At 34.3% G+C, this 14,616-nt stretch overlaps 1 protein-coding gene across 2 annotated transcripts; it reads left to right on the top strand.

Annotated features, from left to right (window-relative positions):
• The first annotated feature begins 2,710 nt into the window (after positions 1–2,710).
• On the top strand, positions 2,711–14,462 carry LOC108221936 (calcium-dependent protein kinase 18). Of its 2 annotated transcripts, none has more exons than XM_064093054.1 (12): positions 2,711–3,336; positions 4,070–4,200; positions 4,314–4,376; positions 4,461–4,572; positions 4,685–4,763; positions 7,691–7,860; positions 9,283–9,409; positions 9,788–9,903; positions 10,000–10,107; positions 10,271–10,333; positions 12,314–12,487; positions 14,000–14,462. In XM_064093054.1, the coding sequence occupies exons 1-12, from the start codon at positions 2,944–2,946 to the stop codon at positions 14,162–14,164; spliced, it is 1,701 nt and encodes a 566-aa protein (XP_063949124.1). In that variant the 5' UTR covers positions 2,711–2,943; the 3' UTR covers positions 14,165–14,462. The 2 variants fall into 2 exon arrangements, with proteins under 2 accessions (XP_063949124.1, XP_017251289.1); XM_017395800.2 differs by having other exon boundaries at positions 2,713–3,336; positions 4,335–4,376.
• The last annotated feature ends 154 nt before the right edge of the window (positions 14,463–14,616 follow it).

Here is a 14,616-nt window from a genome sequence, read left to right as displayed (position 1 = left end):
TTATGAGTTGTATTTGTGGTTACATGTATGATGGATAATAGGTGCAAGTATGATTGCAAATGCAATATCTGTATTGTTGTAAAAAAAGTTTTAAAAAATGATATTTTTTCAATTTTTATTAAAAAGATTATATATTTTTCAAATTTTAGTATAAATTAAAATATATTCTGTATTTGGATATTTGTGAAAATCCTTAAATAACATTATTTATACTTTAGAAAATTTTATGAAAGTAAACATTTTAATCATATTTTGGTGATGTCTTAAAATATAAAAATATTAGTGAAAGTCGAATAATGTTCTATTGTATTTGAGTGAAGGCTCTCAGATAACTCCATTCTATTTTTCTAATTTTCTGAAATTTTTGGATGAAAATTATCAAAAATTAAAATTACCATTTTTAGTTTCGGATATATTGGAAGCAAGTTTCAGAACTACCTTTTTCAAAATATCATCAATCAAATTTACCTACCTTTTTCAGTATCAAATATAAAAATTATTTTTTTTAGTTTCAAATATATTGAAAAAAAGTTTCAAAGTTACCTTTTGTAATATATCAAAAATAAAAAGTAACCCACTTAATAAATACCAAATCAAGATTTGAAACTACTTTTCAATTATTTTGATACCAAAAAAGGCTTACTTCCCTTCCAAGACTGACCATATTTTTGGAAAATGCGTATATCAAAAATTGAAAATATTTCTGATAAGTCGGTATTTTCTCAAATCAACCCTTATAAATTGAGATCAGACATCATAAAATTTAACATAAGAGTTTGTCGGATGTGAGAGTCGACAAATCCAAATACGGAAGAAGAGTATAGTCTTGACATGATATTGATTGATGAAAAAGTCAATAAATATGTTAGTGATATATATATTGTTGGTTATTCTTTTATAATATTTGATTCCTTCATCGAACATGTTTGTTGTTGTTAAATTTTATATGGTTTACTCGTATATAGGAAAATAGTATTCATGCAACACTTTCATAATATCTGTATGCTCGGTTCAAGCACTTTTTAAGTGAAGACTGCTTATACAGTATTAAAAAAACAAAGGTTATTGCAAACAATGATAGTTATAGACCGCTATCTCATTGATATTGATGCTTCTGTGCAAAACCAATCCAAAGAAATTGGAATAAGGTGACAATATTAGTGAGAACATGATTACTTTAAAAAAACTTAAATTAAGAGTCGTTGTGCTTTATATCGTTAATTACATAAAAAAATTCATTTTTTTCATTCATGAATTATAATTAAATTTTGTAATTTTATATATTAATATTAGTATTGCATCGAGATGTTTATAATATAAAATTTATTTTATTCAAATTATTAATATAATTCTTATAGGTCGCCATAATTTTATTTTACCTTACAAATATTAATATAAAATTATTAATATTAATATACTCACCTACTGGTCATCAAAATACCATGAACTATAAAATCTATAATCCTCGTTTCATTATTTCCTTGCTTATTTACTCATGTCTAGTGAATTTTTGGATGAAAAATATCAAAAATTAGAACTACCTTTTTTAGTTTCGGGTATATTAGAAGAAAGTTTCAGAATATGATTTTGTATCAGATTATTTATGGAATATAGTAACCTGAAAGTTTTAATATGATTTTGTATACTTATATAAAAGAGAAGCGAGGGGCGTGTAGGTGGCGCCTCTCATATCGCTCTGTTCTATTTTTCTAATTTTCTGGAATTTTTGGATGAAAAATATCAAAAATTAGAACTACCTTTTTTAGTTTCGGGTATATTAGAAGAAAGTTTCAGAATATGATTTTGTATCAGATTATTTATGGAATATAGTAACCTGAAAGTTTTAATATGATTTTGTTTCAGATTATTTAATTATTGGAAAGAGTAGCCCACAAGTTTCTGATTTTGTATCAGATTATTTATGGAATATAGTAACTTGAAAGTTTTAATATGATTTTGTTTCAGATTATTTAACTATGGGAAAGAGTAGCACACAAGTCTCTCTGATTTTATATCAGATTATTTATGGAATATAATAACTTGAAAGTTTTAATATGATTTTGTTTCAGATTATTTAATATTGAAAAAAAGTAGCACACAAGTCTCTCTGAATTTGTATCAGATTATTTATGGAATATAGTAGCTTGAAAGTTTTAATATGATTTTGTTTCAGATTATTTAATTATGGGAAAGAGTAGCACACAAGTCTCTCTGCACCTATAAATAACCTTATAGATCGTAGGGTTTTGGATCATCTAAACACAACCTCCTATCTCTCAATATCACAACCCTACCTCCCCTACCTCTCTCTGGGAATAATTCTCTTACTCGATTTCTAACTCGGTGGTGCCGTTTTTCTATAACGATAAGTGAAGGCTGTTTATACAGTATTAAAAAAAGAGTCGACAAATCCAAACACCGGGAAAAGAATATAGTCTTGACATGATATTGATTGATGATATCAATAAATTAACTATTAGTGATGTATGTTTGTTGGTTATTTTTCTATAATATTTGTTTTGTTTATCGGACATGTTTGTTGTTGTTAATTTTATATGATTCATTTTGTATATAGGAAAAAATTATTCAAGCATAATCTGTTTGTTTTTATTCTATAAATATTAATATTGAATCATTAATATGATTTTTATAGACCGCCGCAACGCGCGGCTTCTCAACTAGTTGCAATAAATTCAAAAACATTTAATGATCATCTTCTTCTTCCTCGTCAACAATAAAAAATCCCAAAAAAGACAGAAAGAAAGTCTTGTTTGACCAGCACAAGAGCCTCCTCTCCTTCTTCCCCTCTTCCTCTTATCTGCTCCCACCTTTCCTGCAAATCAATGTCATTCTTATTCAATTTTAACAACCCCTTTATATACACGCCCCCTTTCATTCATACCATGATCCCTTGATCCCTTAACACACTAAACAAAACAAATCATGGGTTCTTGTTTCTCCACCAAGAAAATTACTGGGTCAAGCAGTAACACAACAAACACAAACACCCATGTCAAAAAGCCTGCGTCTTCAGCAACAAGCACAAGCGCCACCACTAAATTGACTTATAGAAACAATAATAATAAGAATAAGAATAAGAATGATAATGATCACAGAAATCAGCAGCTGATTAGGCATAGAGATAAGGCCAGTTCCAGGAAGCAGAATGGGGTGATCCCGTGTGGGAAGAGGACGGATTTTGGGTATGATAAGGATTTTGATTTGAGGTATAGTATTGGGAAATTGTTGGGCCATGGCCAATTTGGGTATACTTATGTGGCGGTGGATAGGAGTAATGGCGATCGTGTTGCGGTCAAGAAAATCGATAAGAATAAGGTACTTTTCCGGGTGTTTGTTGTTGATTTGGAATTGGTTTTGTGATTTGAATTGGTTTGTTTTGTACTTTGTGGTGTTTGTAATGTGCAAATTTTGTCGAGAATTCGTAGGTGGATTAATGAACTTGTTTGTGTTGAAAAGTATTTTCTTTTTTGATATTACTCATCAGCTAGATGATATAATTATTGTTCCATACACTCTTATCTTGTAGTGAAGTTTAGTTTTCCTCCGGCAATTTCTGCAATGTCGGAGTATGGTAAACTATGTAGTGTTTAGGTATACCTAACTATTGGGACTTTTGGCTGGAGCTTATGAGGTACAGGGTGGTGCAGACTAATTCATTAATTCCGCAGTCAATTTTGTCGGCGCCTGTGGAACAATTTTAAAATCTCTCTTTTTATAAATTAACTTCTCATCAATTGATCTTAATTGACTATCTTGACCATTTATATTCCGTCATCAATTTTGCCATTGCATTGATTTGATTCTGGGACATGTTTCACCACTGAAGTGTCTTTATTGTGGTCAGTCATGCTAGATTTACTTTGCTACTTGCTTGCTTTCGAATTGGAGTGATATTAAGATCTTGGGGAGGGGGGGGGGGGGGTACTAGATTGGTTTAATGTGTGAAAGTTAATTAAAGTTTAACTTGATGGTTGGTGTCCGATATGGTCCTTCAGAGGCATTTGCTTCTTACTTTAATTTGTCGCAAACAATTGTGTAATTTTGGCAGATGATCCTTCCTATAGCTGTTGAGGATGTCAAGCGAGAAGTCAGGATTTTAAAGGCCTTAAGTGGCCATGAGAATGTGGTTCAGTTCTATAATGCCTTTGAAGATGACTCATATGTTTATATAGCTATGGAGTAAGTATTGTTATGCTTGCAAAATCTAGAAAGTTATCGTCTTTTTGTGATTGTAATTTCTGACAGTCATGTTTTTATAAGTTGATCATTTGTCTTCGGCATCTAACGTGTAGTCCCAAATATTACTTCTTAAGGTTATGCGAGGGTGGTGAATTGCTGGATAGAATTTTAGCCAAGTAAGTACCTTCTAAACAAGTTACTTTCTGATAATGATTAACTTAAGCATTATTACAAGACTTACTGTGACTTTGTGTGTACAGAAAATCCAGCCGTTATACAGAAAAGGATGCAGCTAGAGTTGTAAGACAGATGCTAAAAGTTGCAGCTGAGTGTCACTTGCATGGTTTGGTGCACCGTGATATGAAACCAGAAGTATGCCTCAATTAGATCAGTAATGTTTGATTTAATTTAGCTATACTTTTTTCCATTCTTGCTCTTTAATGGTGTTTCGTCTGATTATTCAGAAAAAGTGTTTCTCTTGTAGAATTTCCTTTTCAAGTCACCAAAAGATGACTCAGCATTGAAGGCTACTGATTTTGGTCTCTCAGATTTTATAAGACCAGGTATACAAGCTTTTATTTTAAGTTACTTCTTCCCCTACTTTATTGATGAAAAAGCTAATATCTTTAATTAGAGCTCTAATTCCGGAATGGATGATCTTTCCTTGACATATTTAGTATGTAAAGATAGGACATTCCTGATGTATCTCGCCTATACCTTATAAATAATTCTTTATGCGCATTTTTAATCTAGTAAGTGCAACATGTCTGAGATTATTGTACTTCTATTGCCAAAATCTTTTATGCTCCCTCCATCTCAATTTCATATATAAAGTCCACTTCTCTACTCTTTATCTATGAATCAGTAGACAATGTCTTTGTGCGGAAGGGATTAATAAATAAAATTTTCTTTGGTATTGTGAACTTTGCAGCTAAAACATAAATTACTATCCCGGAGTAGTGTGCATAGGCTGAAATTGATCACGTATGGAAGTCAATAATTAAATCTATAAAGCGAAGATGAAAAAATTACAAATCAATCTATATCATATACTAAAGTATAACCTCTACTTCTTTGTAATAATGAACTTTACCATTTGTCAAGTACCTTTGCACGTGCACAATATACTGAAGTATAACCTCTACTTCTTTGTAATAATAAACTTTACCATTTGTCAAGTACCCTAGCACGTGCACACGCACACACACCGTGAATTCGAGCCCTATTTCAGTATCCAGCCTACCCCTAACCTAACTCAACCCTGAACCTGAAATTGAAAAATTATTATTCCATGTATTAGCAAGAATACTACTCCCATCCTCTTTCCTGGCTAGTAGTCCAGTTCAGGAGTGTGTGACGGTGATGGCATAATTTTATCTAGGAGTTCAGAAAAAAGTTAACACCCGAAGTTGTCCACCCACCTATGATGATTATTAACCTACTATAAGCAGACTTTTGGTGAACTATCTCTCATTTGCAAGAGGCTGCCAATAGATTATACGCTTGAAATTCTATGATTTTGCTGGTATCTATTTTGGTTTGATCATGGCAATAGATAGGTTGGACTTCCTGGTTAATATTAGTATTGGGCAGCGTAAGAAGTCTGATCTTCCACATATATCAATCTGAGGCTGTGAGTTGATTGGTATACAGCCCTAATCACAAATGCATATTCTAGGGGTAATAAGAGGGCAAATTTTTCATCAAAGCAGGTGGCTTGATGTTAACACAAGAGTGAGAAGCTATTTACTTTTTAAATTGTCTTGCATCACAACAGTTGCTTTAATATATTTGCCATCATAATAGGCCTAGGCCCTGGAATGTTTATCTGATGGGGATCTAGACGAATCACCTTGCTGTCTCGAATTAAATCGCATGGAAGAATTAACTTCCTAACTGCCCAACACTAATTTTGAGAAGTCTTGCCTCAGTTACCATGATCAGACCAAACGGTACCTATGAAATCATAGAACTTCAAGCTAATAACCCTCTATCATAGACTCCTGCTGAACAACCATCATTTCCGACAGTACTGCTCGAGTCCCCCTTTTCAGGACGAATTGAGATAACAACTGTTATTGGTTGGTAGACAACTTTGGTCATTAGCTTCACATCTATATTCTCCAAAATAAGATTCTGTCACGGTGGCATACGCTCTTGAACTGGACTGCTAGATGGAAGGAGAGTACAAGGAGAATTCTTGCTGATAAATGAAATGGTAATTGTTCGATATCAAGTTTGGGCTTGATAGGGATGGGCTTATATTCTTCTGGTTTAGGTTCATGGTCTAGTGCTGTGTAAGCTGAACTTACCCCCTTCTACTTCTGGGCACCTTGAACTTATCGTCTCTCAACTAAAGCAAGCCAAAGGCACAGCTCATTTTTTTCCCACTTCCCCGCCACAACTACCAGCTGATTTGAAACTTAAAATAGAGCCAGATTTTGTGAGGCATGGAAGAAAGCAGAATTACTAAGAGACAGAGGTGTTGGAAGGACCTGCCCTCTTTTGAAGCTATGTGGGAGAAGTTTGTTACAATCCAAAGTTTCCTGATTTTGTCGAGGTGAAGTGTTGGCGGGGCAATGATAAAGCCCTGATCAAGTAGACATAGACTATGCTTTATACCAGAGATGTCTAGGGTAATTAATTGATATTATCACATCAATTAGAAATATTAATATTTGGTAAGTATGAAATCTAGTAGAATTAAATTGTCATGGGGTGGAGTGTGTGGGGGAAAAGAGAAAATTGTACTGAGCTCTTGCTCTAGGGATAGAAACAGGTCTCTCGAATACCTGGATATCATGTTACTAGGACACAGTTACAGGGTGTCCTGAAGCTCTAAGAAATGGGAAATGGGGAACTTGTCTAATTTTTGGGCACCAAACAAGGACACGACATAGCCAACTATATAAATATATTAAAATTTTAGTTTATACAAATCAAATTAGTGACGATATTGTGAATGGCTTTGCAATTTAGGCATTTTTTCCTGCTCTTATTCCTTTTTCTTGTTTTCCCTTCGTCCTTTTCTCATCCTTTATTCTTTTTTCTTTTTTTGTAAGGCTCATCCTTTATTCTTTGTGTACAGTTAGTTGTCTTTTACTATTGCTCGAATATTCATATTTCTGCTATTGCAATTAAAAAAAGCACACACAATTTTTTTTAATATTTTTTTCTCTCTTTGTTATGAAATATATCGCGGGGTGTATCAAATAGCTTAAGCACAAGGTCAGTAGGTCACACATTTTGCTTCGGGAATTGAATTGATAAAGGCAGCAGAAAGTCGAACAATCCATCCACTTGTCACATTGTTGAACTAGCAACCCAGATAATCTGAGTTCGCAATCAACTCTCTGTGAATACAACATAGGCTAATATGTATTCCTAATCTCATTGCATCACATTTTGCCAAACCAATTTTGAGTAACCCATGAATATTCTAGCCAACTATCTGTTCAATCTTATTTATTGTCATTGAAAACCTATGCAGGAAAGAAGTTTCAAGATATAGTTGGTAGTGCATATTATGTTGCTCCAGAAGTTTTGAAACGAAAATCGGGTCCTGAATCAGATGTGTGGAGTATTGGTGTAATTACCTACATTTTACTTTGCGGACGGCGTCCTTTCTGGGATAAAACAGAGGATGGCATCTTCAAAGAGGTGCAACACTTATTATTTGCTTTCTAAATAAAATAACTTTATGTAAGATAGGGTAGGACAACTTCTATAATTTTGTTCCGATGTTGGATATATAAGCTGTACCAATCAATATTTCTGTCTCTGATAATGGTAACTAATACTAGTCTCTGTGTTTTAGTTTCTTAGCTACGGAATTATGCAAAGTTTGGAGTCGAGTAGTTGTAAAAAACCTATCTTTCCTTAGTATAAAATTTGTTCAAATCACCTTTAGTGGTCTAAATGAGAACGATAATTTTGACATAATAAGGAGATACACTCGTTATGCTGCTGAAATTAGGGAGTTATTATAGTATAATTATTATGCCATCGATGTGATCTGTAACTGCATGCATAGTTAGCCATTGGTTGTTTCGCTCATGTCGTGGGTATCTACGCAATAGCATTTTATGTGACCGGCATATGGTGCAAGTAACAAAAATGAAAAAAAAAATTAGCGACGTTAATAGCAAGTGAATCAAGGAGAACTCTAAGAAGCCTTCTCAATTTATTTAGCTCTCTTTTACAGTTTCTTGTGCTATGTTACTGTTTTTCTTCATCCCTTTTTAACTATAGATTTTTTAATCCATACTGCTGTATTAATATTGCTCATAGAGTCGAGTTCTTTCACTTTGTTGCCATTTTGTCTAAATAAGAATTTTTTAATGTCCAACTTGATAGATTTTCATTACTATGGTTTTGGAGACGGCCATCCCTGCTGGTTCAACTGGGACCTGGTAAGCAGGCTGGTCTGATTCAACATATTTCAATCCATATCATGAACAGTCTTGGTATTAACCAGCCAGTTCAGTGATAGTTTGACTTCATTAGCACATAAATTCTTACATTTTAAAAGGTTATAAAAGGTAATTATGAACCTTAGACCTGTTATCTAATTGGAGAGGCACTAACCAGATGAGATTTTAGCATTTGTGTGTACAAGGTTATACACAATATATATCATACTCAGAACACAACTTTGAACAAAATTAGTATCTATTATATAGATTTCAGCTTACACACTACAATAAAAATGTGAATACGATTTGATCAATTAGACAACCATGTACTATATGAACTATTAAACCAGGGAACCACTCCTTTTGTCAAGTTGGTCATAAATACCATCCTTATTCCATGTCTAGCCACATTCCAGTAGTATTGTCAAAGTAACCTTTGGATTTGCTTATGTATTTGATATTTGAGACTTTTTCTGAAGTTCACAGGACTTCTCCAAATGTGCGTAGATCCTTATAGTTTTAAAAATTTGTTTCTAAATGACATTCTTCTGGAAACAAGCCTGATTCTTATGTATGTATTTTATACTGATCCATAACTAATTTTGTCCAGTCTAATGCTATTCCACTTTCTATATTTCGGTGTATATATTGATTATATGCTCTGCAGGTTTTAAGAAACAAGCCCGATTTTCGTCGAAAGCCATGGCCAACCATAAGCAATGGAGCAAAAGATTTTGTAAAGAAATTGCTCGTAAAGGAACCTCGGGCAAGATATACTGCAGCTCAAGCTCTATGTAAGATTTTACTTGTCTTTTTGTGCTGCCAGCACACTTAGAGAATTAAAAATGTGATTCCCAGTTTGGCATCATAGCTATTTTACCACATCTATGGATCATGTGATTTATGCTCTTTACTGAAAACTCACAGTAAAAAATCAATCTTTTCATTATATGTTCAGTCTAGTCGAAAACATCTTTAGTAAAGATATATATGTAATCAAGTTGTATTAAATTTCAACATTAAAGATAAGTTCTGATGCTAATGTATGCATGCATGAAACTTTTGTTTGTATACCTAAATCATTCACTATGGGGATATGTAAGCTCTAGTGAAGCTCTACTTTTTTGTTTCAACATTTTGTTCCAGCATCTTGAAATATTCGATTTTGCCAGCACACCCGTGGGTAAGAGAAGGGGGCAATGCCTTGGAGATTCCTCTGGATATATCTGTCCTATACAACATGAGGCAATTTGTGAAGTACAGCCGCTTGAAGCAATTTGCACTTCGGGTCTGTTTCCCTCCTTTGTTTGATAGCAAATTACAAATGATTCTGATTAGTGTGTTTTTTAGATCGCAACTGAGAGATGAGTTTGCTATGTCACAGGCATTGGCTAGTACTCTTGATGAAGAGGAGCTTGCTGATCTCAGGGATCAGTTTCATGCAATTGATGTGGATAAGAATGGTGCAATCAGTCTTGAAGAAATGAGACAGGTTTGTTTTCTTCCGTGCTTTAATTGTGAAAAGTTAGTTTTGCTGTAAATTATGTATGTTTAGGTCGAATTTCAGGTTATGATACATTGCCATATGTAAAGATTTTCTGTTTGCTGTCTGAAGATGCACCCTGAAATGTTCTTATGTGTTTATTTAATTGCAGGCACTTGCTAAAGATATTCCTTGGAAAGTGAAAGAATCACGTGTCCTGGAAATTCTTCAAGCGGTATGTTTACGAGTTTATCCTTTCGAAACAGATGATTTGTGGATTAAAAATAGTGGGCATATTTTACTATCTATCATTCTCAAGTATAAAATGTATATTGTCCATTTTCAATTCATGCGGATGTTTTTCTTGTTTCTTTCTATTTAATAAAAATTTATATCTAGGATTCCTTGTGCGAGTGACCTATAAGAATAAGGAAGGAGTGCTTTTTGTTAAAATTTGGAGTAAAATGCACTTCACATCCTCAAACTTATCGCCATTTGGACTTTGTTACACTACCTTTGACTTTACATATTTTTGCAATCTTGACCTCAAAAACTCGGGCCATTACAGATTGTCTTGCAACATTTTCATTAATAAGCAGTTTAATAGTCAAATTTGAGTAAAGAAAATTCGGAACCATAATACTTGCAACAGGCATCTTTTTCAATGGAATAAAATGCAGGATTTGTGTATCTTTCGAAATTAATGCCTTTACCCAAGCATGCAAGCATCACTCAAAGAAAACATGCATCCCAAATTCAAAATTATTTGAAGACCTATGTTACCCGGACTCTCCATTTTTGTGCCTATACCCGTGTCCACCGGACATGACATGGGTGTGGGTATGGGATCTGTGTCGGATCCTTCTTATTACAACCGGACACCTCACCTTGTAACATCCCAGGTCAAAATGAAAACTTAGGTCTTGTTTCAACTTGTTTAAAGAGATCAAGATCCATGAATGACTTGTTTCTATGTTGTTCTATTGATTTTATGCTTCAATTTTCAGCGTATGTGATTTATGTGCAGTAGACACTATTTTTATGAATGTACAATAGACTAGTCTATATAAAGTTTTACTTGCATGGAGCTTAAGTGCCAAGTCCCCGTACCCGAGTCTAATTCCGGATCCATGTCCACGAATCCTAATTATCCTAAAACTACGAATCTGACTCTTGGATCTGTACCCGTGTCCGATACCCATACCCGTGTCCGGGTAACTTAGTTGAAGACTATAGAAATATAGAAATGGGATTGCATGAACGAATGGCATAAGCATTTACAGCAGCAAAAGGCTCTTCACTGAGTCTATCCTTTCACTGAATTCCTGCTAAATCTTCCTTACACCCGTTATGATTCTTTTCTACATACAGTATGGATTTGAAGTTTGTTTGTTTTTTTTTTTTTTTTTGTGGGACTGTTTGGAGGGGGAGGGGGGGGGAGCCACATATTTAGGGGTCACTGGGAATGCAGAGCATTATTCTTTGAGGACTTCTATCTTTACACCAAGATCAAAAAATTGGAAAAGGTATTGAAGAACGACTCTGAAAACTGTATTTTCTGGTTTTGTCCCACATTCTATAAACAAGAGTCAGATAGTTATGCCAGCCATTACAGCCACTAGTCTAAACCTGGTGTTGAACTTGGTCTCCTCCATCTATTCTGCAGGATTTTTCTTGGTTTTGCCATACTTAAAACCATTCTTGAACTTCCGTAACACTAACATATACAAATATAAATTTTCCAACTGTCATATGGCTTGATATTATTTGATGTTTGTTGGGATTATTTGGGTTGATGCCAATGTCATTGAATGCTATGCGCACATTCGGTTGTGTTATACGACATTACTGGGAGCTGAACTAAAATTTTTACCATCTACAGACGATGCTTGTCAACTCTATATGTCTTCTTTTTTAGGGGTGGGTGCAAAGTAACTGAAATTTGATAATAACTTTCATGTATTCTTTTCCAAAATGTGAAATTGTATTGGAGGTCTTACTTTTTTACTATACATTTTCTTTGGACAAATGTACTTGAGAAAGAACTATGTGATTCCAGCAGTTCTACAACTCGCAATTCATTGTTTGCATTTGAAACCATCAATATCTTTTTATCCCCTCCCCCCCTGCCAGAACCACTGATTCACTTCATCTCACCTCTAATGTATCTCTCTAATTTTTAGAGCTCATATATATAGAATTTTTCTTTGGGCAGATGGACAGCAACACTGATGGCCTAGTTGATTTTCATGAGTTCGTTGCAGCCACTCTTCATGTCCATCAACTGGAGGAACATAATTCAGAAAAGTGGCAACAAATATCACATGCTGCTTTCGAAAAGTTTGATGTTGATAAAGATGGGTATATAACTGCTGAAGAGCTTAAGATGGTGAGTTTGTTATGCTGTATTCTTGCACGGATAACTTTTTTTATTTGTTTCTATAAAGTCACTACTTGTTAAGACTTGTGTGTTTCATAGTCTAACATCTTTCTCAGCTACACCAAGTTTGTTTTTGTTGTGGAATTCTGACTTTATTAATTATAATTGGAAGCCAGTGTGCTGAGTGTCCATGGCAATAATATTTCACATTCAGCCAACGATAGTGTGTTCCCAAGTTGTACATTCTAAATTACTGAGAGATAATGAAAGAAAAGAAAAGTAGTGGAGGGAAGAGGCAGGGGGAGCTAAATGTTTTCTTTCTCTCGTATCTCCGAATTTTAGAAATTTGGGATAGGGAAGGAATCACAGAATTGTTTATTTTAAAGGAAAAAGGCATTTGTAGAATTATAAGAAGATTTTGAGCTTTATTTCTTGCAATTTCTCAAAGTCTTTTATAGATTATAAGTTTCATTTGGTCCAACTTGTAAGAACAGGATTTATCCTTGTTCCCTATATAAAAACTTGGAAGCATGTGCGATGGAAGTTTTCATAAAATCTCTTGGATCTCTCAAATTAATACTCTGGATCAACACTAAAAGTGTCCAATAGATACCAGGTGGAACTTGGGAATATTGAGAAATAGCTGTTATCCAAAATTAGGCCAAGTAAACTGCAGAATTTTACTAATAACCTACAATTTGGTCAAGTACAGCCATGATACCATAGCTAGGAGCCGAGATGTAGCAATGCACTAGAGTAGTTTGTTCAAAGTGTCATTTCAGCTGCACTGCTATTGAATTCACATGTTTATTTATTTTAATTTGCTAGACAAATGCTAGGCTGCTGCATTCATTATTAAGTATGACGGGGGTGGTCTTGAAGGTTCGTAAGCAAGTGATTGCTGACGGACCCTCATTGTAGTTTTTGTGTACTATTTGTAAGGCTTCCCTTGGCTCCATCACATAGACTCTCCATTTTGGTCCTCCTACCCGTGTCCACCGCACATGACATGGGTGTGGGCATCAGATCTGAGTCGACCGTCATTATAACTGGACACTTCTCCTTACAGCATACCAGTTGAAAAGACTCACAAAGAGCAAGGTCCATGGATGAATTGTTTCCATGTTCTTTTTATTATATGCTGCTATTTAACACACATACTTAAGTGTATCTGATTTATATAACATATTATGCATAGTAGACACGTTTTTTTGAATGTTCAATGGATCAGCCTGTATAAAGTTTTACTAGCTCACATTTTGAGTCTCCATAACATTGTACAAATTCAGATCCATATCGAAGAATCATAAATATTTAAAACTTGGTATATGACTGACACTTGGTACCCATGCCCGGGTAACATAGGTTGCACTGAGGTAAAATGAATCTTGTAGCTTGAATCAAGATGTTGCATGGCTCTGTACAGACATGCTTTAGTTTTAGCCCAAATTATAAAATATCTGTTATGTATGATATATATGATATCTCAGGAATTTACAAATTTTACTTTTTGATTTGTAGCATACGGGATTAAGAGGATCCATAGACCCACTTTTAGAGGAAGCTGATATCGACAAAGATGGGAAAATAAGTTTGTCCGAGTTTCGGAAGCTTCTTAGAACTGCAAGCATGGGTACGAGAAATGTAAATAGTCCTGCTGCCCATCGAGGATCTCGGAGACAATAGAACATATTCAGGTACCTGAAATCTATGACAGAATGAGATTTTAGAGTTCTTTTTTTAAGAAATTATTCAGTGAAAAGTGTGTAAACGTATAGGGCTGCATCGTGTTGAGGTAGGTAGTGAGTGATCATCCATCTAGCAAAGTACATTTCTTGTAGAGTTGCTTATTGATTATGGTTGTGTATGCAAACGTCTTTCGTTGTGGCAGCAAAAATTGCATTGTACATTTTCTTGATGTTTTCAGCTCCTGGCAACATGTAAAGTGTGATTATAAATAAAATCCTAGTGAGAATTGGCTGTATGTAAGAAGCTACAACCTTGCATCATCTGCCGATACATAATGCTTGTCAAAAGTTGCAAAATATCATTTGTTGTAGATCTACTTCGTTCTGAAAGTTGGAATCTTGAAGAAAAGAGAACAAAATTTGTTTCTGCTGACATTTTTTTATCTGTTA

Source organism: Daucus carota, chromosome 5 (genome assembly GCF_001625215.2).
Source record: "Daucus carota subsp. sativus chromosome 5, DH1 v3.0, whole genome shotgun sequence".
Classification (NCBI taxonomy): Eukaryota; Viridiplantae; Streptophyta; class Magnoliopsida; order Apiales; family Apiaceae; genus Daucus; species Daucus carota.
The sequence above is the reverse complement of the archived record's forward strand: the minus strand, read 5'-3'. Positions and strand labels throughout refer to the sequence as shown.

Bases quoted from the DNA above. Each gene is read 5' to 3' on its own strand.
- LOC108221936 (XM_064093054.1), top strand. From the start codon at position 2,944: ATGGGTTCTTGTTTCTCCACCAAGAAAATTACTGGGTCAAGCAGTAAC. The intron at 4,764-7,690 runs GTATACAAGCTT...AAACCTATGCAG, and splicing joins CTCAGATTTTATAAGACCAG to GAAAGAAGTTTCAAGATATA. The intron at 10,108-10,270 runs GTTTGTTTTCTT...ATTTAATTGCAG, and splicing joins GTCTTGAAGAAATGAGACAG to GCACTTGCTAAAGATATTCC.